Below are 26,995 nucleotides of genomic sequence, written 5' to 3'. Positions count from 1 at the left end.
CCAGTATCTTGTATCCCTGAACTGAAGAACCAGGGAGAGACAAATCAAAGCCTTTCTTAAGAAATGTAGCAAATTTAGACCTTCATTTGACCTCTTGATTTAATTCCTTGTAAGACATAAATTACAGACATAACCCAATGAATGAGATCAGCTTAATGCTACTAATCTACTAAATAAGCTTCATTTAAGTCTTGCTGAATCATCTTAGGTTTGATATATGCATGCCAATTTCCAGTAATTATGTTTAACATGTAATATTGAGGGAAGGTCATGAACTTATTTAGGTCTTTAAGAGAGGTACATAGGAATCTGCATGCAGATTTATGATATCTATGATGAAAGTTAGACTGTCTCCAAACAGGCACATAGGCTAAAGAAAAGGAAAATCTTTCATACCATCATATGCCCTTGTATGCCTCCCTCTTAGTAATAATGAAAATAGCCTATTCCATGAGTGCTATATGTTGCCATATAGGCATATTTTTCAGTTGCTCTTTCTTGCAAGATTGTTCCTGAGTGGAATAGACCATGATTTAAGGAAACCAAGGGTTTTTCAAAAATCCATAGATTGTAGCAAGCTTATCATTTATGTTGAAACTGGCCAGATAATTTTATATTACCTGTATCATATTACATCTTGACCTTTTCTCTGTTAGGCTGAATAAATTTGTTGTTTAGCTAGCTGTAGTAGGATTTTTTTCAGGGACCATTTTTGTAGCCTATTGCTGTACTCTTTCTGTTCTTTATAAATTTTACTTCAAGTAAGGTGACCAAAACTGAACATGGTGGTGAGAAGCTGCAAGTTAATTTTAAAGATTGAGGATTAATTTCCTTTCTTGAATTCAAAGGTTTTACCCATGAAGCCAACAATTTTGTTGGCCCTTAACCTTTTTTACTGATTCTGTGCCTGACTTACTTGGCTTTAGATCATCAGACATTACATCTAAGTGTTTTCTGTTTATCAACCTTTTGAAGCTCAGTAAAATTCATATTGTAGCTTGTCTTCTCATTCTTACTATTAATGAATAAGATTTTGCACACATTGATATTTAAATTCGTTTGACATCTGTGCTTCCATTCTGCTAGATTATGAAGGCAGTTTGCAGTTGTCGACATTCAATTTCTGTTGTAGCTGTATTTTCCAGTTTATTATTATTTGTAGATTTTTATATTTTATGACAGCTCACTGTCAATGTCATTAGCCCTTTCGTTAGCCACTCACACAAATTGCATCATCAGGAACCTAACAACCACAAGCTTATACACATCCACCCATAATCAGCCTGGGCAAGTGCTATATAATGTACTACACATTATTTTCTTATTCTTAATGTTTTTTTTACCCATGAAGCCAACAATTTTGTTGGCCCTTATCCTTTTGAAGGTTTGTTGAATGTGTTTGATGATTGAGTGGCATATATAGGGTGTTTTGGTTGAGGTGGTATGCAGAGTGAGAGGGTTAGGGAGAATGATTTGGTAAACAGAGAAGAGGTAGTAAAAGCTTTGCGGAAGATGAAAGCCGGCAAGGCAGCGGGTTTGGATGGTATTGCAGTGGAATTTATTATAAAAGGGGGTGACTATAATGTTGACTGGTTGGTAAGGTTATTTAGTGCATGTATGACTCATGGTGAGGTGCCTGAGGACTAGTGGAATGCTTTCATAGTGCCGTTGTACAAAGGCAGAGGGGATATGAGTGAGTGCTCAAATTACAGAGGTATAAGTTTGTTGAGTATTCCTGGGAAATTATATGGGAGGGTATTGATTGAGAGGGTGAAGGCATGTACAGAGCATCAGATTGGGGAAGAGCAGTGTGGTTTCAGAAGTGGTAGAGGATGTGTGGATCAGGTGTTTGCTTTGAAAAATGTATGTGAGAAATACTTAGAAAAGCAGATGGATTTGTATGTGGCATTTATGGATCTGGAGAAGGCATATGATAGAGTTGATAGAGATGCTCTGTGGAAGGTATTAAGAATATATGGTGTGGGAGGTAAGTTGTTAGAAGCAGTGAAAAGTTTTTATCAAGGATGTAAGACATGTGTACGTGTAGGAAGAGAGGAAAGTGATTGGTTCTCGGTGAATGTTGGTTTGCGGCAAGGGTGCGTGATGTCTCCATGGTTGTTTAATTTGTTTATGGATGGTGTTGTTAGGGAGGTGAATGCAAGAATTTTGGAAGGAGGGGCAAGTATGCAGTCTGTTGTGGATGAGAGAGCTTGGGAAGTGAGTAGTTGTTGTTCGCTGATGATACAGCGCTGGTGGCTGATTCGGGTGAGAAACTGCAGAAGCTGGTGACTGAGTTTGGTAAAGTGTGTGAAAGAAGAAAGTTAAGAGTAAATGTGAATAAGAGCAAGGTTATTAGGTACAGTAGGGTTGAGGGACTAGCAGATTGGGAGGTAAGTTTGAATGGAGAAAAACCGGAGGAAGTGAAGTGTTTTAGATATCTGGGAGTAGATTTGGCAGTGGACGGAAGCAGAAATGATTCATAGGGTGGGGGAGGGGGCGAAAGTTCTGGGAGCGTCGAAAAATGTGTGGAAGTCGAGAACGTTATCTTGGAAAGCAAAAATGGGTATGTTTGAAGGAATAGTGGTTCCAACAATGTTATATGGTTGCGAGGTGTGGGCTATAGATAGAGTTGTGCGGAGGGGGGTGGATGTGCTGGAGATGAGATGTTTGAGGACAATAAGTGGTGTGAGGTGTTTGATCGAGTAAGCAATGAGGTAGTAAATGAGGTTGGACATATGGAGAGAATGAGTGAGGAAAGGTTTTCATAGAGGATATATATGTCAGAAATGGAGGGAACATTAGGTAGGAGCCCCTGCAAACACTGCACTAGAGTTGCCCACGGCCAGTAGCCTGTTCAAGGTGAGACATTTAATGCTGAAAAGCGGCACTGAAGTTCACCAGTTATGGAGACTGTTGCTGTGACCATCCCCTTGAGGGAGTTTCAGTTAGGAACAGGCATAAGAGATATCGTAGTGTCTAGTGAAAATGGCCGTAGACCTGATTTGCGAGAGTTTTGTCAAAGGTAATTGTTTCAAGGATTTAGTAAGGATAAGGATGTGGCAAATGTAGCTGCTAAACCAACTCATAGGGTGCACTAAAGTTAGGGGATAGGGAAGATGAGGGTGCCATAAAAGTGGCATAGTGAAACTGAGTTTGGTAGTGTCTCTCTGTGGTAAACATGATGGTGTGTGATGTTGCTGATAGAGACATATTATATTAGATTCACTTGCAGCTGTTAGTATTTTTAGTGCAATATTTTCTTATGTTAGTTTATAATAGGGTTTTAACATAAGGGAAGCAATACACAATCGTTGCTAGGGTTTAAGTATCCTCTGCTCTCCCTATTTTCTGGCTTCTCAGATTTGGGGCAGTTATGTGTAATTTTCTTATGGTTGGAAACAGAATACTAGGCAACTTGTATTGTTGATGCACTATCATTGTTTTTTCTTTTATCCATAGTCTATGTCATCACTGTACATGCTCATTATAGTGTTGGCGACTTACTAATACAATACTATCACTTTACATAATTCATTTTAAGTATTCACTACTCATCAGCAGAATAGTCTTCTTGACATTGATCTAACCATGGACATTGATTAAACTGTATCTAAAATTGCCTCCAAAGTGTTTGAAGGCTAAAGATGTTTGGATGAGGTAAGAAGATCCAAATAGAATAAAGAAAGATTGACCACTTGAGCAAGAATACTTATGGGAAATAACAGAAAAAATCAACTTTTCACATCTTAACATTGTTAGTGGTTATTTTCCCTCATATTTCCTCCTTAAGTTTAACTTTTTTGAGTCAACATATATTGGAAAAAATCTAGCTTTATCTGTGTATTCAGGAAACTCCTTATCAGAGAATGTTAGCTTAAAGTGTTTTGTAGGTGCAGGAGGTAGGTTAACATGTGTACAAAGAAATCTATAGTTCCTCATGTAATATTCTTCAGTACAGTCTAAGGAACATTTCTCTCCTTCCAGATGATGTGCTTTCACCTATTAGATCTACTTACAGCAATAGTGGTGCTTGCAGTTTTCAAGATCAGGGCTTAACTGTGTCACATGTAAGTTTGCATGTTGATGACGAGGCACCTGTATACCCTTTTTCACAGAAGAATAAGGAGAATGTAGAACCTGTAAGTGCCACAAGACAGTACCACGATGGAGAGATGGAAAAGGATGCCATAGACAGCAAATGTAGCTCCTCTAGAGTAATGTCTCATAAAACAGACAGCATAGCTCAGGTTTTCTCTCCATTACATAAAAATGATCACCCTAAGGTAAGTAATCCTTCAGATTTACCACAGACCACTTGTCGTATACTTGCAGACATGTTCCAACAAGTGTAATGTGTGTATATGCCTGAAATTAAGAATTTTAATCTCTTCAATTCGATTATTTCATTTGTTATAATGCTAAAACTAATTACATTTTTCTCAAAATCAGAATGCAACTTCCAACTGTTCAGTGATAAACATATGTGATGCTAGATCCAGCACTCATAGCACAGATGAAACAACAAAGCATCTTGCTGCCATGGAGAATCTATTTCATCCACGAACAGGAACACCAGAGAAGCAGTCATTAATGAAGCCGTTACAAACCAGTGATTTGATGCCAGAGGTTTTAGAAGGAGTAGGGTCAGCAGATCAACTGAACATCTCTCTGTCTACCGTAAAATCATCAGGTACTTTTGTCTAAACAGAAAATAGCTAATAGATCAGTAATGAGGAATAAGAATGTCAGTCTCTTAGTACTGTGAAGTTCTGGGAAGGCATAATCATTCTGTTCTAAGGTATGTGAGTGAATCATTGATAAGCAGTAAAGAGGTAGGGGATGAAAACCACCAATGAGTTTCCAAAGTATGGAAGAAGCGGCTGTGGAGTTCACTAGTTATGGAGATTATTCCACCTTGAGGAAGTTACTGGTTGGAACAGGCATCAGAGATATAGGTAGATGGAAAAGCAGACATGATGAAGGTATGCAAGCTGACAAAGCTATATAACCTCTATACATTTCCTGGTTCAATGCATACGGTTACACCTAGAGTGAAAAGTCACTTTTATCTTGGTTATATGATTGCCAGTTGCCAGTGGACAAAAGTAGTATAATCTCTTCCAAGAACTTTTCAGTCCAGAGAAATACATCCTTTCCCTGCTGTTGATTGTAACACAGCTTTGAAGCTGCAGGAGCCATCTTCTGAACAGTTGCTCCATTTATACAAAAGGATCGATTGGTCCTTGTATGAAGTACTGGTGTCACATCTGGGATGTTTATAGCTCTGCATCCTTACTTGACAAAGTTGAGTCAAAAGTGGTCTGACTTATAAACTGTCCCAGGCTGACCTTCAAATTTGACCCACTTACCTTATGCCATAATGTTGGTTCACTTTCCCTCTTCTATAGGTATTACTTTGGTTTTTTACTCCCAAGAGTTGGCTGCTTGTGTATCCCCACCACTAGCTAAACCATGCAACCCTTCGCAAGCTGCTGCATCACATGATTACTGTGCAGCCATCGGCAACTCAAGGCTGAGCCATTTTGATAACTGCTTCTTTCCCTACATGTTGAAGCTTTGGATTCTCTACATGCTCAAGTCTTTAACTATAACTATGACCTGACACATTCTAAAAGACAGATTTTTCTAAACTTCTTCCAAAATTCAATTTCAATTAAGGCCTGGCCTTATTGTGGACTTTGAAAAAGAATGATTGCAGTCACTTTTATAGATTAAATGTAATAAAGACCATCATTTATAACAAAACTTAAAAGTAATATATATTTTACTGAAATATATAGTATGTTTTAAATGCACATATTAGATATGTTTTTCATCCATTTGGAAATGGATGATCTTTACCAGCCATTGACTAGTAGGTGAAAGCATTATGTGCATTAACAAGTAAAATTCAGTTAAGGGACAGCATAGTCCTCCCAACACTGACCTGTGCAGGTGAAAAATGGACATAGAATGAGTCGCAAAGGGCAAGAATCCAGGCTGTGGAAATGAACATTTGATTTGACTAAATGGAGTCAAGAAGGAAGTGAAGGGGTGTATGAGAGATTTGTTATGGCAGGGCATGCAAAGGCAATGAATTATGGAGTGGTAGAGTGGGTGGTTTTGACATGTGGAAAGAATGCAAGATGAGGAAATTACAAGAATGTATGATAGTCCGATTAAAAGGGTTGATGCGAGACATGGGGAAATAGAGTGGAAGAGTACTGTAGGGAAAGAAATGGAAGAATGTGTGGAATGACGTATGCTTGGCAGGCATGCAAGTACAGGGATAAGTGGAGACTTTTGCAGTAACCAACCCCTTAATGGAAGTTCCCTGAGGGAACAGCCATCAGATATACATAAGTTTGCTGTTACTATCAGGTAAACTCAAAAATGTGCCTCAAAATAGAAAAGCATAAGTCCTGACTTACATGATTTCCTCAGAAATGTCTAGGTTTAGATGTAAGTGAAAAATACTTATTTTATGGTTTAAATCATACAGTGTCATCTTTGCAGTGAAAACCATGAAGACAATAGAAAATATATTTTATGAGGATAAGTTTCCCTCTTTTCATGAAATGAAATATTTCTTCACAGACAGAGTAAAATCTGAAGGTAATGGTGTGTCTCAACTGCAAGTCGAGTTAATACGTAGTTGCATGACAGAAATTTTGGAAGAGTTCCAGGATGATGTGAATCGTCGCCTGATGCATTTGCAGTATGTGATGACCAAGCAGTTTCTAAAACAACAGGTAATGTATATGATACAGAAATGAACACTGTTTTGTTGGAATATTGTTTAAAATTTTTATGCCCTTTAACAGCTTGCAGGATTAGGTTTTAGGCCTCCATTTTTCACATTTTATTTCCACTAAAGGAACATAGCTGTACTTACTTAATCCAGACCATGTAAATGGGTATAAAGAAAATATATAGATTAGTAAGTGTATTTTCAAGTGGACAGTATGTGGTGTGAAGAGGTTTGATTAAGAAATGACAAAGAGAGAGGTGTGGTGATAGGAGAATGGCTGAAGAGATTATGATGGAGGGTTAGTGACATCTGCTTAGTGAGCCAGCACTTTAGTGTTTGTCAAGTTGCACTCCTCTGACCCAGGTAGCTGTCATTTCTTTCTGCCTCACTAAGATGTGGACTGCTGGCATTCGGTCCACAAACATATAATCTCTCCTTGTCTTATGCAACACTTAAGTCACACAGCTCATTCTTCATAACTCTAGATTTTCTTGCAGTGAGCACTATGCACTAGCTCAGTCTTTTTGCAAAATGGTAGGAGTACTAGAGAGAAGTAGAAGGCAGGAGCATTAGGTAGTAGTAGGTAGGAGCATTGGATAGTAGTCATTAGGAACATCAGGTAGGAGCCTCTGCAGACACTGCACTAGACTTGCCTTCTGCCAGTGACCTATTAAGGGTGAGGCACTAAAGGCTAAGAAGCAGCACTGGAGTTCTTTAGTTATGGAGACTGTTGCTGTGGCCACCCCTTTAAGGGAGTTCCAGTTGGTAATAGGTGTTAGGGATATAGGAAGATAGCTATATTTTCATCTTTTCCTGTCAGACACCATTACTGGCTTTCACACCATCCAACAGTTGAGCCTATATATCCTTAACACAGCCTATAAAGCATTCCACTCAACTCTGTCATATGTTTTCTCCAAATCCATGAAAGCTGCATAGAACATAGTCTCTTTCACTACATATTTTTCCATGATCACCTTTATCACAAAAATATGATCCACACATGCCCTGCCTTTCCATAAAAAAAACCTTGCTCCTCACTTATACTGCATTTAGTCACTTCCATCACTCTCAGTCAACATTCTTGTATACACTTCTCCTGGTATACTTAACTGACCTATTCCCCTATAATTGCTGCACACATCCTTAGCACTTTCTCCTTTGAAGAAAGGAACAATAGCTTTCACCCAATACTCAGGCACAACCTATGTTTCCATGTTAAATTACATGTCAGGTGCATCCACTCTTTATCAAAATTACTCATCCATACTTAGCATTTTAGCTGTAATCTCATCTGCTTTCCTGACTTTAGCCTCATTATTGCCACTCTTACCTACCATTTTGCTATAGGCCTTTACACTTGTATCCACTTCCTTCCATCCTCTATACTCATGTATGTAACAGCTGCTGCCTCACCTTCTTCAACATTCTTTTCTTCAAAATACTCTTTCTGTCTTTCTTTCACTTCATCCTTTTAATTCAGCAACTCCCTTGCTTCTCACATTAAATTTCCACTCTTCCATCCACCTCTTTCATTTTTCACCTCCTTTCATTAAATTTTCTCTATTTCTCAAAATTTTTCTCTGGTATCCAGTCCTCAGACCCATGCTATCCATCTTAAACATAACACTGGACAGTGTACTAACTTGACTCTATTTTTAACTAATTACCTATTTGTATAGCACAGGGAGGGCGAGGAAAGAATTCAAGATGGGGAATTTACAGTGTATGATAATACAATTAAAAGCGTTGGTGAGGGAGGAAGACCACTGGTGACATGGGGAAATAGATTGGAAGAGTACTGAAGGGAGAGAAATGGTATAAGGTGGAATTGCGTATACAAAGAAAGCATTTAAAGAGGGATAAGTGGAGACTCTCATGCCATGGTATCACCTTTCATGAGAGTTTCCTGAGAGAAAAGACTTCCAAGATATAGATAGGTAGGGAGGGAGTGTTATGATCATGGGGCCCCATCTCTTGAACCCTGTTAAAATTAGCTGTTTGTGGTGAGTGGTACATGCTAGCCCTGCCACATGGAAAAAACCTTGTCATAGGTATAGAAGAAATGGGGCAACAGATGTCCAAATTTCTCCCCATAGTGTACAGATAGGTGAATAAATGTCCAAATTTTTTTTATATTGACCAGTTCATTCATTATAGGAGGTAATGGGACAACTTCACCGCCAGTACTCTTTGAATGAGGACCTTCTGCAGGAAAATGAGCGGTTACGCCAAGAAATCTCACACCTCAAAGCAAAGTACTAAACCTCGTTTTCATAAGTTATTTTCAGTTATAAAGAAAAAATGCTGGATTTATATTTGTAGCTGAATGTTTATCATGATGCATGCTTGAAATTGTGCTTTGATTAAAATTTAACTACTCCCTTAGTATACTTCATGTAAATTATGTTATATAAAAGTTGTAGGGAAACCTACCATGTAATATATATAAGATGTATATAGAAAGTAATTTATCATTCTTTACTAATATTTGTAATGGAGTATTGCTAGTTTTTCAGTATGTAAATACTTTAAGGTTAAAAAGATAATGAATTTTCATATATAACCTGCTCATTTTCATAACCTACTTAGATTTTATCAAAACAATGCCTCTTACCCTTCAAGCTGTACAGCTATTAAAAGGCAAATCATTCTTATGCGACGATCCCATGGAAAATATATATACTATTGGATGACCTAATTAAAGTGGAGCATTTGTGTATTGGCTCATGAGGAAACTGAAACATGAAAAATGTGAAAAAATTACTATTTTCCCCATCTTGATTGCCATTTCCTGAGTTAGAGTTAGCACCTGGAAGAGATGAAGAACGGCCACATCTGCTCACATCCTATTATGTGTAATGCTCTGAAAGCACAGCTCCCTATCCACAAACAGGCCCCACAGACTTTTCCATAGTTTATCCCGGACATTTCAGATGCCCTGGTTTAGTTCATTGACAGCACATTGACCCTAGTACACATCATTCATTTTTTTATTATTATTTTGCTTTGTCGCTGTCTCCCGCGTTTGCGAGGTAGCGCAAGGAAACAGATGAACGAAATGGCTCAAGCCACCCCCATACACATGTATATACATATACATCCACAGATGCAAATATACATACCTATACATCTCAATGTACACATATATATACACACACAGACATATACATATATACACATGTACATAATTCATACTGTCTGCCTTTATTTATTCCCATCGCCACCTCGCCACACATGGAATAACATCCCCCTTCCCCCTCATGTGTGCGAGGTAGCGCTAGGAAAAGACAACAAAGGCCCCATTCATTCACACTCAGTCTCTAGCTGTCATGTAATAATGCCCGAAACCACAGCTCCCTTTCCACATCCAGGCCCCACAGAACATCATTCATATTCACTCTAATTCCATGCATGCCTTTCACCCTCCTGCATGTTCAGGCTCCAATTGCTCTAAATCTTTCACTTCATCCTTCCATTTCCAATTTGGTCTTCCTGTTCTCCTTACTCCCTCTTCTGTCACATCTATCCTTTTTGTCAAACTTTCCATTTTCATTCTCTCAATATGTCCAAAATATTTCAGCACACCATCTGCTCTCTCAACCAACTTTTTATTACCACACCTCACTTACCCTTTCATTGCTTCCTTGATCAAACTCTCACACCACGTTGCCCTTAAGCATTTCATTTCCAACACATCCACTCTCCTATGAATAGCCTATGTCTTGCATCCATATAATATTGTTGGGACTATTATTCCTTCAGACAATATCTCCACACTTTCTTCAAAGCTTCCAGAACCTTCAGCCCTTCCACCCTATGACTCTCCCACTAACATGGATCCATTCACTGCCTCATCTGCACCCATGTACCTAAAACACTTAACTTCCTGCAATATTTCTCCATTCAAACTTGCATTTCAGCTAACCTGTCCATCTGCCTATCTACCTACCTATATATCGACTTTTGTTCCTTCAGGCACTCCCTCACACATAGCACTTGACAACATTTAACACACACAGTTCATTCTTTGTAACTTTAGATTGTCCATGTAGTCAGTGGGAACAATAGGTAGGAGCCTCTGCAAACACAGATAGTTACCCTCTGCCAGCAACCTGTAAAGGTTGGGGCACCAAAGGCCAAGAAGCAGCAGTGAGTTCACTAGTTATGGCAACTATTGCTATAGCCTCCCCTCTCAGGGAGTTCCTCTGATGAAAATGTAAATGGGGAACAAGAGATTAAGATTCCTTGTACCTCTGGAGAAACTGTGAAACGGGAAAAATACTCGCATTCTAATACCTCTACAGGAACTGTAAACTAGGAACAAGACATTCAGGTTCCCACTACATCTGAAGTAACTGTAAATGGGTAACAAGATATGATTCCTATATAGTACCTATGAAGAAACCATTAATGTGAAACAAGACATTTAGATTCCTAGTACCTTTACAGATATTGTAAACAGGGAACAAGACATTCAGAGTCCTGGTACTCTAAAGGAAACGTAATCAAGGAACAAGACATTCAGATTCCTTGTACCTCTAAGAACATAGAAATGAGAAACAAGACATTTTTAGAGATTCCTGGTACCTCTTAAGAGATGTAAATGGGGAACAATACATTCAAATTCCTAATACCTTTAAAGAAACTGTCATTGGGAACCTGACATTCAGATTCCTAGTATCTCTAAAGGAATCGTAAAAGGGGTACAAGATAAGCCAGATTCCGAGTATTTCTAAAGGAACTGTATGTGGAGAACAAGACAAAGAATCCTAGTACCTCAAAAGTTGTATATGGGGAACAAAACATTCAGATTCCTACTACTTCTAAAGAAACTAATGGGGAACAAGAACTTTTTTTTAACCCAAGTATTCCTAGTCAAATTGCTTTCTCCAGGCAACTCAAGTTTTCTCAATTTTCTGTGCCCTCAAACTGCCTCCTTAACTACATCACCCACTCTGCATTCTGATCCTCATCAATTAGATGAATTAATGGCATTATCTGCTAAAGCATTAAGTCACTTAAAACTTCTGAAATGGGAGCATGCTATTCCATGATGCTAAAACACATATTTAACAAAAATAAGGCAGTTTCATGATGGGGTAATAAGAGTTTTAAATTCTGTTTAGAGTTTATTTTTAGTTTCTGGAATCTCCCTTGTTGGACCACCTGGAAAATAAGAAGCAATAATTTAATACTAGAAAAATATCAATGCTACTGGGTACAGCTTAGAATGTACAGTAGTATGAGGAAACATCATACATCACCAAGTTGAATATAAGTGGAGCATACGAATGAGAATGCTTAAAAGGATCATACACCTAATTCCATCTACCTGATGCCTAATTCCCTTGAAAACTCAACCTTATGTGGTCTGTCACAGAATATAAATTTCTAGATTATCCTATTCAAAAATCCTCCTGAAATGCCCTATCCACCCACCCCCACCCCCAACTGTTCCCATGTCAGCAGGGTAGTGCCAAGAACGAAGAAAGGCCTCATAGGCTAACATTCACTCTCTGGCTGTCAGGTGTAATGCACTGAAACCACAGCTCTTTACCCATAACCAAGCCCCAAAGACTTTTCCATAGTTTTCCTTGGTCCCTAAATACGCCCTAGTTCAGTCCACTGACTGCACATCTTGGCTATCTCAAAGTCATTGCTCTTACTAACACCCCTCTCTCTACCATTTCTTAGATGATAAACCCACCTCACGCTACATATTATCAGGCATTTCCAACCTGTAATCGACAGTGAACCAATTAAAGTGCCTGGAAACATAACATCTTATTTAAAAACATGCTCTGTCTTAAATGTACTTGACCACAGGCAAGTACTTTTTTAAGTAGTTGTAACACTTTTCACCCGAGTTTTTCAAATATCCGATTAATCATGAGATTTACTGAGGTGCCAGCACACTAAAACAATTCTATCAATTCTCAATACAAACATCTAAAACTCACTCCAGGGTAAGCAGTTCAGTCATAACGTTATGATCATCTCAATCTCCTGGCCTCTCGCTCCGATTCCAGTAGTGTTAAGATATCCCCTTCACGTACTGGTCCCTTTACATTACGGATGATGGAACGATGAGATTCATCCAGAAACTCAACACGAACCTGTGTGCACTGGCCTTGGGAGCCTGTGCGACCTAACACCTTTGTCACCTGGAACATACAAGCATTACATAAATTTTAAGTGTGGAAAAAGTTTTAACCTAGAAAAAACTAAGGAAATGGAAGAAAAGCATGTCATTGGTTTCACAACACTTAGCAGATATAATTCAGAGGAGCACGGATGACATAATGAAAATGAGTACAAGCATACCCCTATACAAGGAAATGTGTTCCTGAAAAATGCAACTCAAAATGTATATACATTTTTTCATCCTAGATTATCAAAATTGGCAGGTACAAGGAAAATGGAATTCAACATAGTTAAAGGCTAAAAACTCAGTGTGGGTAAAGACAAACATGTTACAAACTAGACATTGCTATTGGTAAAACAGAATAGATAAAAGATTTATGAGTACTGGTGAGCAAGGACCTTCAGCTGCAGCAACAATGTATTAAAGTGTGTAATAAGGATAATAGGATGTTAGGGTTAATTAATAGGACTGTTAGCAATAAAACACCTAGAGTATCATTGCAACTTTATCTTGCGTTGGTGAGACTACATTTGGATTATGTGGTACAATTTTGGGCTCCATACTATGCAGTTCATATAGATTGTTAGGAGAGTATACTAGCAATGACATGACAAAAATCATCCCTGGAATTAGATACCTCACTTATGAAGAGAGATTAAAAAAAAGACTGAATTTACATTCACTAAAGCGGAGGAGGGCTAGAGGGGATATGAGTGATATTTTTAAATGGGTGAAAGGCATAAATAAAGGTAACACGAATAGTCCTTAGAATGGCGCCACCTGATAGGACAAGAAAACATCGATTCATATTAGAAAAGAATAGATTCAGGTCGGATGTGGGTAAATATTGGTTCGGGAATAGGGTAGTACATTTATGGAACAAGTTGCCAAGTACAGTCGTAGTAACTAGGTCTCCAGATAGCTTTAATCGAAGGCAAGGTGTCTGTGGGTTCAGGCTGTTGCTCGTCGGGTGGACAGGCTCAGGACCTGCTGTGTAGGGGCCAACAACTTCACTTCCTTGCAGTGACCTCACTTCTTATGTTAACATACGCAAGCCACAGCCGTACTAACTAACTTTTACCTCGTGCGATCAAAGCACAAAACCAGCCAGACCATCCACACCACATCACCATACAGGTTGCTTCATAATGCATGGATTCATCCTATGAGTTTTCATCCTTGAGGTATAATCTTAATGTAATGTACAATTAATAGCCATAAGTACCACACTGACTTAAAAATACTCACACGAGCTAGCTTTACTGGCTTGTCCATGTTTACAATGTGAACACTGGCGTGAGAGGAACGACCGTCTCGGCCAACTACACAACGACAATACCGGAAAATATTTCCCTATAGACTTAACTCTTTTACCCAAAATTATATGTTTTTATTAGTCTGGTATATATGGTAAATATAAATAAAAATATGTATTATATTATTATTATTATTATTATTATTATTATTATTATTACTAGCTGTTACAATGTGTCCTTCCCTCTAACAGCTAACTGTAATTGTCTTCCTTCATTTGAGTTTCCCTCTTCATTTAACCCAGTAATTCACAAACTAAGGAACAGCATCTCAAATTAGGTCAGCAAAACTCTTCAAATGAGTCGTAAGATGCTGAGGTGTTCAAATTTCAAAGACTTCGATCGCTGTATTCCTGCTAAATATGTCAATAAATACGACTGCGAACAACTGATAAAAAAGTAAAGTATGAAGATATGTTGCGTTACAACTTCAAGCAGCAGTAACTTGTTACTTTATGGAGTACACTCGTGAAAAAAAAAAAATCAGTCGTTGCTGCCCAAGCTGTAAAAGTCTTCCAACCTTCCACTTCCATGTAAGTACCTGTGTAAGGCAGGATATTTAATAATGGCAACGACAAAGGTGAAGTTACCGTAGTAGCACCTTGGAACACGGTCAGAGATGCAGCCCTAAACAAACTTTTCCTTCTTATTGATATGAATTATTTATTTACATATTATTGTCACTATGTTACTTGTTATTTCATATTGTAGTGCATTATATTGCTATGTTGCCTGCGTAAACTCCCAACATTAAGGGAAAAAAAGACATTATTTGGTATTTGTTTACATGTGGCTCGCAAGCATGCATGAACGACTTCATTTAGGATCGCCACCAAAAAAAATTTAAGTACCTTTAATAGAACCTGTCTAACTTTAAGTCAGATCTCCATACGCTTGCAGAGTCCTGATCAATTTCATTCTCAGCTACTTTTTATTTCAACTATGATAATTAGGGCATTGTTTTTATCATGTGCCATGTCGGACACTCGTTATATTTATAATCACCTAAGGAAATATTTCTTTGAAAGAGTCCTGTTGTTCCCCAGACGTTCAAAAGGCACCGCCTCTTCCAGCAGAAAGAAAATGTGAATTTAAACGTTATCTGTCTATGCGATTATTCTCTCGATGATACAGCCTAACCAGCGAAGTCTTATGTGGGTCCTGAATGTGGATAGGGAGCTGTGGTTTCGGTGCATTACACATGACAGGTAGAGACTTGAGTGTAAACGAATGGGGCCTTTTTTTTTTTTTATGTTTTCCTGGCGCTACCTCGCTGAAGCAGGGGATAGCGATGGAGTTTCCTGTGGGGCGGGGTATCGCCAGAATGCATGAAGGCAAGCAAGTGGGAATATGTACGTGTATATATCTTTGTATGTGTATGTCTTCGTATGCCTATGTGTATATATTGATATGTATATGTGCGTGTATGGGCGTGTATATATATATATATATATATATATATATATATATATATATATATATATATATTCGTGTGTGGGCGTTTATGTATATACATGTGTATGTGGATGGGCTGGGCCATTCCTCGTCTGTTTCCTTGCGCTACCTCGCTAATGTGGGAGACGACGGTTAAGTATAATATAATGTAAATTATATGTGTGTATGAGTGGAAACAGCGATTAGGTATTATGATGATGATAATAATTATGTATATATATATATATATATATATATATATATATATATATATATATATATATATTTTTTTTTTTTTTATTATACTTTGTCGCTGTCTCCCGCGTTTGCGAGGTAGCGCAAGGAAACAGACGAAAGAAATGGCCCAACCCACCCCCATACACATGTGTATACATACGTCCACACACGCAAATAACCATACCTACACAGCTTTCCATGGTTTACCCCAGACGCTTCACATGCCTTGATTCAATCCACTGACAGCACGTCAACCCCGGTATACCACATCGCTCCAATTCACTCTATTCCTTGCCCTCCTTTCACCCTCCTGCATGTTCAGGCCCCGATCACACAAAATCTTTTTCACTCCATCTTTCCACCTCCAATTTGGTCTCCCTCTTCTCCTTGCTCCCTCCACCTCCGACACATATATCCTCTTGGTCAATCTTTCCTCACTCATCCTCTCCATGTGCCCAAACCACTTCAAAACACCCTCTTCTGCTCTCTCTACCACGCTCTTTTTATTTCCACACATCCCTCTTACCCTTACGTTACTCACTCGATCAAACCACCTCACACCACACATTGTCCTCAAACATCTCATTTCCAGCACATCCATCCTCCTGCACACAACTCTATCCATAGCCCACGCCTCGCAACCATACAACATTGTTGGAACTACTATTCCTTCAAACATACCCATTTTTGCTTTCCGAGATAATGTTCTCGACTTCCACACATTCTTCAAGGCCCCCAGAATTTTCGCCCCCTCCCCCACCCTATGATCCACTTCCGCTTCCATGGTTCCATCCGCTGCCAGATCCACTCCCAGATATCTAAAACACTTCACTTCCTCCAGTTTTTCTCCATTCAAACTCACCTCCCAATTGACTTGACCCTCAACCCTACTGTACCTAATAACCTTGCTCTTATTCACATTTACTCTTAACTTTCTTCTTCCACACACTTTACCAAACTCAGTCACCAGCTTCTGCAGTTTCTCACATGAATCAGCCACCAGCGCTGTATCATCAGCGAACAACAACTGACTCACTTCCCAAGCTCTCTCATCCCCAACAGACTTCATACTTGCCCCTCTTTCCAAAACTCTTGCATTTACCTCCCTAACAACCCCATCCATAAACAAATTAAACAACCATGGAGACATCACACACCCCTGCCGCAAACCTACATTCACTGAGAACCAATCACTTTCCTCTCTTCCTAAACGTACACATGCCTTACATTCTCGATAATATATATATATATATATATATATTTTGACTAGCATTTCGACCAGACCACCTTACATCTGCCATCCATCATGAAACATGTAACAATCCTTCAAAATACTCACTCCTCTCCTTATCACTACCTTTTACCACCATCCATTTCCCCCCTTCACTGATGTTCCCAATTATTCTCTTGTTTTTTTCACTCTATTAAGCTCCTTCCAAAAACCTCTTATTCTCTCTTAAGTTTATTGATCCCCCCTCACCCAAACTCTCATTTACCATCTATCTTTAAACCTCTGCACCTTCTTGACTTTCGGCTACTTTCCTTTACACATCTATCAATCATTTGTGCTCATTCTTTATAAGTTCCTTCCATATACCACTTTATTTTTTCTTTCATTAGCAACTTTACTTCATTTTGGTATCATTCATCTGCCCACCTCCCACCTGCATGCCACACACTTCCTTTGCACATGACAGCACTGCCTCCTTAATTACCTTCCATTGCTCAGCCTCTCCCCTAGCTTTATTTATTCTCATCTTTTGCCATTCTAGATTCATTCTCTCCTGGTATATCTTTACATGTCCCTTTTCCAAGCTCACTTACTTTTGCCACCCTCTTCTCACCTATGACATTTCCTCTTTTCTGAAAACCTCTACAAATGAAATGGAGAGTGATTTGGTAAGAGAGAAGAGTTAGTGAAAGTCTTTTCAAGATGAAATATGGGGAGGCAGCTGGAATGGAAGTTGTTTCTGTTGAATTTCATAAGAAAGAATTTGAAATGTGGGAAAGCAGCTGGAGTTGAACTTTGCCAGAAAGGAGGTGACTGTGTTGCTGATTGGTTAGTTATGAGGTGCCTGAGGAGTGGGAGAATGCATGTATAATGCCATTGTATAAAGGTAAGGGGTACAAAGGTGAATGTTCAAACTATAGAGGTATAAGTTTATTGAGTGTAACTGGAAGGTTGTATGGCAGCACAGTGATGGAGGCAAAAGCATGAATAGAACATCATACTGGGGAGGAACAGTGGTTTCAATAAAGGTAGAGAAATTGTAGATTAGGTGTTTGCTTTAAAGAATGTTTGAGAAATAAGCAGGATCTAAATGAGACATTTATCACTGTCAGTTTCAGGTTGGACTAACTTTGAGTTTTATCCTGTTGTGCAACGATTTGGGCTCTTCATGTGTGGAGTCAGTTATTAACATGTGGTCCAAATTGAATTATACTGGTGCACAAATCTTTTAACATGTTATAAAGAGCTTTGCATGTTACTAATGTAATTTTGTCCTTTTCAAAGGTGGCATCACTGGAGTGCCTAAATCTACAAGTATCAAAATCTGGTGAGTACTTTCAGCAAGAGTTTGGGAGCTGTCATTTCCCAGCTTACAAATTCTAACCTCCATAGGACCTCATTGTGGCAGCTAGGAAAACAGCCAAGCTGACGTTACCTAACACTGAGAGACTTTTCTCAGGGTAAGGTATATCTGTAGGGTGAATATTACTGTATTTAGTGTTTATTAACTCTTCTGCTCTGCTGATGTAGTTGGTGATACAGGTTTCACTAGGAATATGTATATCGTATTATGTAGTCTTCTGGAATTATTCTATCAGGAGTGATGTAATTATGTATGTTTCACCTGTGATTTGTATGCTGTTGTCTTTTGGTCAGATTATTCATTAGTGATTAGTCTTGTCATATTCCATTGGTAATTTGTATACTGCATAGTTGTTTGTTCTGACATAAGTAGGACTGATGAAGTTTTGTAATGTTTCACAAGTGAGTGGTATTCTACGTTGTCTTCTGGTCTAATTTAAACAGGGGTGAATAGCTTTTCAATGCCTCACTAGCGATTTGTATACTGTGTAGACTTCTGGTCAAATTCAGTTAGGGATTACGTTTTGTAATGTTTCACCAGTGATTTGTATGCTCAAGATGTGTAGGATTCTGGTCTGATATAATTTGGAGTGATGTAATTTTGTAATGATTCACTGGTGATTTGGGTAGTATGTCTTCTGGTCCACTTTAATCAGGTAGTGATAAGGTTTTGTAACGTTGTATCCATGATTTGAGAAATGTATGGTCTTGTCTGCTTTGATCAAGAGTGGTGTATTTTTGCAATGCTTTGCAGTAACTCATGTACTTTGTAGTCTTCTGGTATGATTTAATATAGGAGGGATGTAGTTTTGAAGTGTTTCACAAGTGGTTTGTAAGCTTTATAGTCTGCTGGCCTTATTTAATCAAAATTATGTACTTTTGTAATGTTTTGTCAGTGATTTGTATAATGTGTAGTTTTCTGGTCTGGTTTAATCAGGAGTGATGAGGTTTTTGATGTTTCACCAATGATTTGTATACTGTGTGAACTTTTTGCTCAGTTTCACCAGAAGAGATGAAGTTTTGTATGCTCAAGCTGTGTAATATTCTGGTCTGATTTGATCAGGAGTGATGTAATTTTGTAATGTTTCATCAGTGATTTGTACACTGTATAGGTTTCTAGTCTGATTTAGTTAGGAATGAAAGTTTCAAAATATTTCATCAGTGATATGTATACTGTTTGGACGTTTAGCTTGATTTCACTGAAAGAGATGGTTTTGTAATGTTTCACCAGTGATTTGTATGCTCAAGCTGTGTATTACTCTATTCTTCTTTAATCAGGAATGATGAATATGCTCATGCTCTGGTTACTTATTCGATTTAATCAGGAATTTTGTAGTTCTGTCATGTGTCACCAGTGATTTGTATACTATGTGGTCTTCTGGTCTTATTCAATTCTTATCTGGATCCTATGTCAATTCCCACTAGTCCCTGGCATCGTTGGGTACTAAGAATCTCTGGGTTTCTGCCTGTACTACTGCTATTAAGAGGGAGGGCTCTAGCAGTAGTAGTACCAGCCCCTCCCATGACTTTTCCTCTCTGTTCGATATTCCTCTTTTTCTGTTCACTATACCAACAGTTATGGTTTCTCTAGTAACCTCTCCAGTTGAACTCCATCTGTCTAGTTCCTCTGCTAATATCTTACTTCTGTTTGAGACTCAGTTGTCTAATGATGTTCTCACCAGTACCTCTTTCATATCTGACTATAAACTCCACTCACGATTCCAGTCCAAAGGTGGTGTTTGTGCATATTCCAACATCAACACACTTGTTGCATGCCTCAAGAACCTTGAATCTCCAAACTTTGATGTTATTTGGCTCAAGGTCTGTCTCCCTGCTACCACACTTTTCTTGTTTTGCCTATTGTTCTGCTAATTCTACAAATTTTATATCCTTCTTTGACTATCTAAACTCCTGCCATAAGACTGTGACATCCTCTCACCTGCAAGCCAAGGTCCTCTACCTCGGGGATTTCAACGTTCACCACAGAGAATGGCTGAATCCTCCCATATGGATGGTGGAAGGATTGAAGCCCTTATGTTCTCTATTCTGTGATTTAGAGCAAATTATCCCCCACCCTACCCATATTCCTGACTGCTTTACACTCTCTTAATATTCTGGATTCGTTTTTCACCTCTCGTCCATTCTGCTGTAAATACACAATCACACCCCCACTTGGTTTGTCTGACCACTTTCTCATAAATGTATCTTTTCTAATGGCACCTACCTCTCCAACAGCTCCTTCTAAGTGTAAATACTGGCACCTCAACAAAGCTTGACTGGAATAACTTATGTAACTTCTTTTCTGACTTTCCTTGGGTAAATTACTGTCTCTTGTGTGGTGATGCTTCTGTGTCTGCCAGCCGCACAGTAGAGGTTATTCTTATGGGAATAGAAGCATGTATCCCCTCTTCTTCCAAGACAACCTCTTCATCCAATCCATGGTTCAACTGTTCCTGTTCGAAGGCCATTCAGGTGAGGGATCCGGCACATTGGGCTTGGAAACACTACTTCTTCTGGCTCCTATTCAGCTTTTATCAATGGAATTGCTGCATGCATGCTATCCATGAGGTGAAGCATTCCTTTATTTAAAGGAAGTGCTATAACCTCTCCTCGTCATCCGCTGATAGGTCTTTCTGGTCTTTAGCTAAGGGTATCTCTAACAGCTTCTGTCACTACCTTTCCTGCACTTTTCTGTTCAGATGGTACTATAGCTCTCTCCTGTAGACAAAGCAACTCTCTTTGGTTCCTGTTTCTCCTCTAACTCCTTCTTGGATGACTCTTAACGGTCCTTCACCCCGGATGCTCCTCTTACTCATCCTATATCCCTTCCGGTAATCTCATTTCAGACTGTCCAAAAAGGGCTTCTTTCTCTGGACGCAAACAAGGCCTATGTCCTTCTGGCATCTGTCCCCATTTACTGAGGTAGTTTGCCTCTGAACTTACACCTGTGCTTGCACATCTGTTCTGTTTCTATGTAAAAAACATAACTTTTCCTTCTTGGAAGTATGCACTGAAACTTCCCATCCCTAAGAAGGGTGACCATTCTGGCCCCTCTAACTATTGTCTTATTTCTTTGACATCTACCATTTCCAGTCTTTGAACCTTTCCTATCATTAAATGCCTCAAAAACCAGTCTTCTCTCTGATCACCAGTAAGATCCACTGGTGATATTCATTCCTATCTCACTAATGTCAGGTCATCACCCTTGAAAGATTTTGGGGAGTCATGTGTAGTTGCCCTTGACATATCTAAGGCTTTTGACAGGGTGTGGCATTGAGGTTTCATCTCTAAGTTCCCCTCTTTTGGCTTCCCTCCCTCACTTTTCTCCTTCATATCTAACTTCCTCTCCAGCCAGTTTATCTCTGTGGTTATTGATGGATCAGCCTTTCCCTTTTTCCATCAACACTGGTGCCCCTCAAGGTTCTGTCTTGTCCCCAGCACTTTTTCTCCTTTTTTCAACAATTTCCTCTCCTCCACAAATAATCCAATGCACTCATACACTGATGACTCAGCACTATTCACCCACATCCTTCAATCCTGTTTTCTCTTCTCTCAGTCACTCTGCATCTGTCTTAACACAGCTTCTTCAGTAAACTCAGACTTGGACAGGCTATTTCATTGGGGTGCACAAAGTCTTGTTAAATTTATTGCCTCCCAAGACCTAGTTTCTCCCCATCTCCCTATTGAAAACTTCTCACAACTCGTCTCTCCTTTGACAGTTCCGTAATTCCACCTCGACTCAGTGAATATACTGTACTGGTATTACTGTAAAATCCACTCTTTCTTGGAAACCCCATGTTACAGGAATAGCTTAGTCTGCCTCTAAGAAACAAGGTGTCCTGTTTAGATGTCAAAACTACTTCTCTTCTGAACAGTTGCTCCATTTATACAAGGGATTGATTTGTCCATGTGTGGGGTACTGCTCTCACATTTGGTGTGGTTCTAGCTCTGCATCTTACTTGACAGTCGAAAGCAATCCACCTTATAAAGTGCCCCAGTCTAGCATCTAAACTTGAACCCCTAGCCCCATGCTGCAGTGTTGGTTCACTTTCCCTCTTCAATAGGTGTTACTTTGGCTTTTGCTCCCAAGAGCTGGCTGCTTGTGTGCCCATGCCACCAGCTAGACCACACAATACTCAGCAAGCTGCTATGTCACATGATTAGTGTGTGGCCATCAGCAAAAAGGGTGGGCTGTCTTGATAACTGCTTCTTTTCCTACATGTTGAAGCTTTGGAACTCTCTACCTTCTCATGTTTTTCTTGGTAACTGTGACCTGGCACATTTCAAAAGTCAGGTTTTTCACTTCCTCCAAAATTTGTAAATGCTTTCCCTTGTCTTTTCTTTTTCAGTTTCATAAATCTCTATATTTCAATTTAGGCTCAGCCATGATGTGGACTTTTGTCCAGGACTGGAGCCTTCAACATAAACAAACAAACAAAAAACACAAGGGCCTCTAGTGCCACAAGGGCCTTTGCAAGGCTTTGCAAATTCAAAAGCATGCATAGAATGTCAGAAATATACAAAATGTATATCAAATACTTTATTTTCTGTATCTAATGCTTTTTACATACAAGCTTTCTCATAAACAAATTTCCTTACATCTTTTATTTCAAAAAATGATTCAAATGAAAATATAGTGGCTTTCAAGCCATTTACCACGCTGGTAAGATCCCTTATTAAACTAAAAAAAAAAAAGGGAAAACTACACTATAACGACCTAAAGTATATTACACAACACTAGTTACAATAAGATACACATCTTATCAAAATGACTGGTACAAGAACTGTTTCTTAAAAAATGAATTAATAATCATTTACATAATAAAAATGCTCATTCTTTGTTGCTCTGTAATGGTGTATACAATGCCTCTACTGTACAAAATCGAAAACAAAATGAATATAAGTGGTAGATCATTACTGGAAGTTCTTTTCCCGTTGGAGGCGACTGGTATACGTTCGGGAAACAAGATTCCAAGAGTCCATGTACCTATCCATGCACATTGCCAAGCATTTCTGGAAAATATTAACAAGAAATTACGACTTTGTCATGTTATGTACACGGAAAAGAGATTAGTTAAAACTTCCATCAGTTTAATCTTTCCTTAATGACATACTTCCCATCAAGTACAGTACCATGGGAACTTCTAAAAAGTATATTACATTAATAAAATAGTTAAATATTGCCTTGTTCACTTCTTTCTCATGGAACATTTATTTCTGACATCAAATTTTCAAATAAATAAGAGAACACCTTAATTAGAGAAATCATGATAATATGCACCTTTTCTGTTATAACAGGAAGTGGCACAAATAGAATCTTAACAAGAATTGTATGTTCTGAAAAGAGAAATTCCTTTCTTTCCAAGGCAGTGTCCCATTGAGAATGAGATGTATTTCCTCCTAGGATTATATATTTCAGAACCTTCCAAACTTCTGTACTTTTTCATTTTGGGCACACTAATAACTAATCAGCTACTTCCACCAAGCTGACATTATTGATTCACTCCTGTCTAACCTACTAGACCTTTTTGTGCTTGTTCAGGTGTGGCCTCATGTAGGATATAAATGGCCGGCTTATCCATATACTTAGAAGCTTGTCTGTTACTTGACGGTAGACAGATTGTATCCTTAACTATTCTCCTAATATGGGACTCTGGTAACAGGTTAGGAATGATGCCTACTCCCAAGACCCTCTCACATACATAATCTTTAAACTTACTTCCTGCTAGGTAATGTACTTTGGTAATTGAAGTTATCTTTCACCTTGTCTCATCATCATTACATTTGCTCGGTTTGAATTTTATCAACCACACTTCAGACAAACTTTGGTGTCAGTTTAAGTCCCCTTGAAAACTGGTGCAATTTTCCTGGCTTTTCATTTACTGCATGGCTTTTTCATCATACACAATCACTTCAGGTAAGATTCCATACCTTCAGGCAAGTAATCAATATAGATCAAGAAGCGTAATGGTCCTGGAATCAAACCCTGTGGCACTCCGGTGACCACGTCAACCCATACAGAAAAGATTCCATTTTATGGGTAACTGTAGTTGGTAAACAAAATGTTACATTGTCTGCTGGTGGTCCAACAGGTGCCAAATCATCAACCAAAACCTCAAAATTTTTATTACAGAAAATTTTGGGTTGCTAGTTTCATCAATGTGACTTATGCAAGAGCAAAAAGATAATACAGTTATTGTACTGAAGCTAAACTACAATTGTCCTTTGGCAGAACTTGTTATCTGCAAAGCAATGCATGCCTGCCGCAAGGGACACTGCTTCCTCCAAGACTACACGCCTATTGTTTTCCAAGAGTACATTTCTACGTTAATAACTCAAATAGGCAATGTTTCATCAAAAATACTATAAAATCATACATTAACATGGCCAGCTAGTGTACTATCCATGTAACGACCACAGAAAACTACTGAGTCACTCACTAGCTCATTCTCTGTTTATATAGAATTGTCAAAAAAAAATTGCAGAAAAAAATAAAGTATGAAATTGAAATATAATAAATCTGATACTTATGTGTCAAATATAAATTCAAGGTATCAGTATGATAAAGCACTCTGCTTCAGATATAAACTAGACTTAAAAGAAACCAAAGACTTACGAGCAGCTCATTTACCTGTTCAGAACTGTCGAGGGAGGATCCAGGCTTTGCAATACATTTTGAAAAGCATTTTTCTCCCATTTTCTGTAAAGATTAAAAATATGATTGGTTTAACACAAACATTCATTTTTGTGTTCCACAGAACTGTCATGAATAAGAAATTGCATACATTAGAAGAGTACGTTACTGGAAGAAACGAGTATATCTTTACATCGTGTATGCTAATGAATGTCATGGTTAATATTGTTTATATGGTTACTTTTTTAGAAAGAGCATTACAGTATTGAACAAAAATTGTGCCAATGATACCACGATTAACTGTATGCTGTATATGATGGATTATTGTTATAAATAATTTATGGATTCTTAAGATGAAAGACCAAATAATTGGATGCAACACAGAGATCAAATTAAATATTTTTCTCTTCATATGTGAAAAGGGAAATCCTGCATTAATAACTTTTATGGGGTAAGGGCACTTAAGGAGTTACTATCTGAGTGGTTGGTGCATATCCAATGCTTTGAGTGGATAACAGTGAAGCATAGTAAGAGGTAGTAGCTGTAAGTGCAGTTACAGCATCTGATGGAGTGATGCCTCTTAGAAATGGGCATTTAGTAGAGTATGCATATGTTCATGTCTTAATACACCTTATTCCGCGCCAGGAGTCCCTTCTATCCTTATGAGGTTCCTGCAGCATTAAGAATGCTAGCCATGACCACCAATCAGGTTCACAGTTCATAGAGTGATATGATGGATGTGTGTGTGTCTTTGTGCAGAGCCATTAAGTTGTACGTGTTCGGTGTCTTCTTTAAGGCAGTTGGATCATGGGCATGAAGGATCTCGGGATATACTGAAATTGTGTTTGTAGTGTTATACTGATGGGTGTTGTCCAGACTCAAGTCTGTCTGGGATCCCAAATGTGGTTTCCGATGGATGCTTGTTTGGTACGATAGGAGTTTACATTTGAAATGGGAATCTGGTCAATATTCAAATAGTAATCATAAGCATTTATCAACAGTTTGATTTTCGGGAATACATAAAGCCGTGCTCGAATGACCCGGTCCCATTTCATCACTTTTGTTTACATGTCTTCACCTTACCGTTAATAATTCCTGTGTATTGGCAATTATGATTTGTTGTTTGACTTGGTCCATCAATTCTTCTCTCTGTGAAGAGGACATTCTTTCCGCGTTTAAAGACTCCATATCGAAAATTTTCTAAAGCTTCTATAGTATATTCAAGCTCAGCTGATGCTCACTCCAGCTGATCCGTAATACACAAGTGACAAATGACGGTCGCACTGCGTTTGGTCTATTGACCGGCAGCAGATAATTTAGATAACTGATGACCTACCATAATCATATATCTATGCAAATGGCTATCGTTACTAGCAGCAATAGCTTATTTGGAATTCTTAGAAATGCAATGTATAACTATTATACATAATGAATTCCAAAGATAAAAAAATATTTGTGTTACTCATTTTCTCATCAACTAATAGCTATAATTGACCTGGATATTCATTCTGATTTTTACCTTACTTCTTGATACAGTTTTTAGCAGCAAATACAATCTTTTATGTCTACTTATACCTAATCAGGGCCCTATACTACTTATGCCTTATGCATGAGTAACTATGTTCATGACCAATACACTCTCTCTCTCTCTCTCTCTCTCTCTCTCTCTCTCTCTCTCTCTCTCTCTCTCTCTCTCTCTCTCTCTCTCTCTCTCTCTCTCTCTCTCTCTCTCTCTATATATATATATATATATATATATATATATGTGTGTGTGTGTGTGCACTGCATTAATTTACCTAAAATAATTGTGAAAAATTTTTTGGATAAAAGGCGTATGAACTGCAGAGACATAGTAAGATATGAAAAACATGAATCTCGAGGTACT

At 38.4% G+C, this 26,995-nt stretch overlaps 2 protein-coding genes and 1 long non-coding RNA gene across 5 annotated transcripts in view; 2 read left to right on the top strand and 1 right to left on the bottom strand.

The window, feature by feature from the left end:
- Grip71 (WD repeat-containing protein Grip71) overlaps positions 1-9,317 on the top strand; it is a 209,319-nt gene extending 200,002 nt beyond the window's left edge. For all 3 annotated transcript variants that reach the window (XM_071674003.1, XM_071674002.1, XM_071674001.1), the window contains 4 exons: positions 3,985-4,283; positions 4,450-4,690; positions 6,598-6,752; positions 8,912-9,317. In XM_071674003.1, the coding sequence (XP_071530104.1) occupies positions 3,985-4,283; positions 4,450-4,690; positions 6,598-6,752; positions 8,912-9,016 (800 nt within the window). In that variant the 3' untranslated portion in view covers positions 9,017-9,317. The remainder of the gene's footprint in view (positions 1-3,984; positions 4,284-4,449; positions 4,691-6,597; positions 6,753-8,911) is intronic.
- A 5,081-nt stretch (positions 9,318-14,398) lies between these two features.
- LOC139755552 (uncharacterized) lies at positions 14,399-23,178 on the top strand. Its single transcript, XR_011714122.1, has 2 exons — positions 14,399-14,745; positions 18,399-23,178. It is a non-coding gene; the product is annotated as an uncharacterized lncRNA (long non-coding RNA).
- Positions 23,002-26,393, bottom strand: LOC139755551 (mitochondrial import inner membrane translocase subunit Tim13). Its single transcript, XM_071673998.1, has 3 exons — positions 26,194-26,393; positions 25,108-25,176; positions 23,002-23,489 (listed from the first exon to the last, which is right to left on the bottom strand). The coding sequence occupies exons 1-3, from the start codon at positions 26,296-26,298 to the stop codon at positions 23,391-23,393; spliced, it is 273 nt and encodes a 90-aa protein (XP_071530099.1). The 5' UTR covers positions 26,299-26,393; the 3' UTR covers positions 23,002-23,390.
- Positions 26,394-26,995: the final 602 nt, after the last annotated feature.

Source organism: Panulirus ornatus, chromosome 19 (genome assembly GCF_036320965.1).
Source record: "Panulirus ornatus isolate Po-2019 chromosome 19, ASM3632096v1, whole genome shotgun sequence".
Taxonomy (NCBI): Eukaryota; Metazoa; Arthropoda; class Malacostraca; order Decapoda; family Palinuridae; genus Panulirus; species Panulirus ornatus.
The sequence above is the reverse complement of the archived record's forward strand: the minus strand, read 5'-3'. Positions and strand labels throughout refer to the sequence as shown.

What these genes read in the sequence shown, in the direction of transcription:
- LOC139755551 (XM_071673998.1), bottom strand. Translation starts at nt 26,298, where the DNA reads ATGGAGTCTTTAAACGCGGAAAGAATGTCCTCTTCACAGAGAGAAGAA. An exon ending in ATACACAGGAATTATTAACG is followed by an intron (nt 25,177 to 26,193) that starts GTAAGGTGAAGA and finishes TAATCTTTACAG; the next exon opens with AAAATGGGAGAAAAATGCTT. An exon ending in CCCTCGACAGTTCTGAACAG is followed by an intron (nt 23,490 to 25,107) that starts GTAAATGAGCTG and finishes AATATTTTCCAG; the next exon opens with AAATGCTTGGCAATGTGCAT.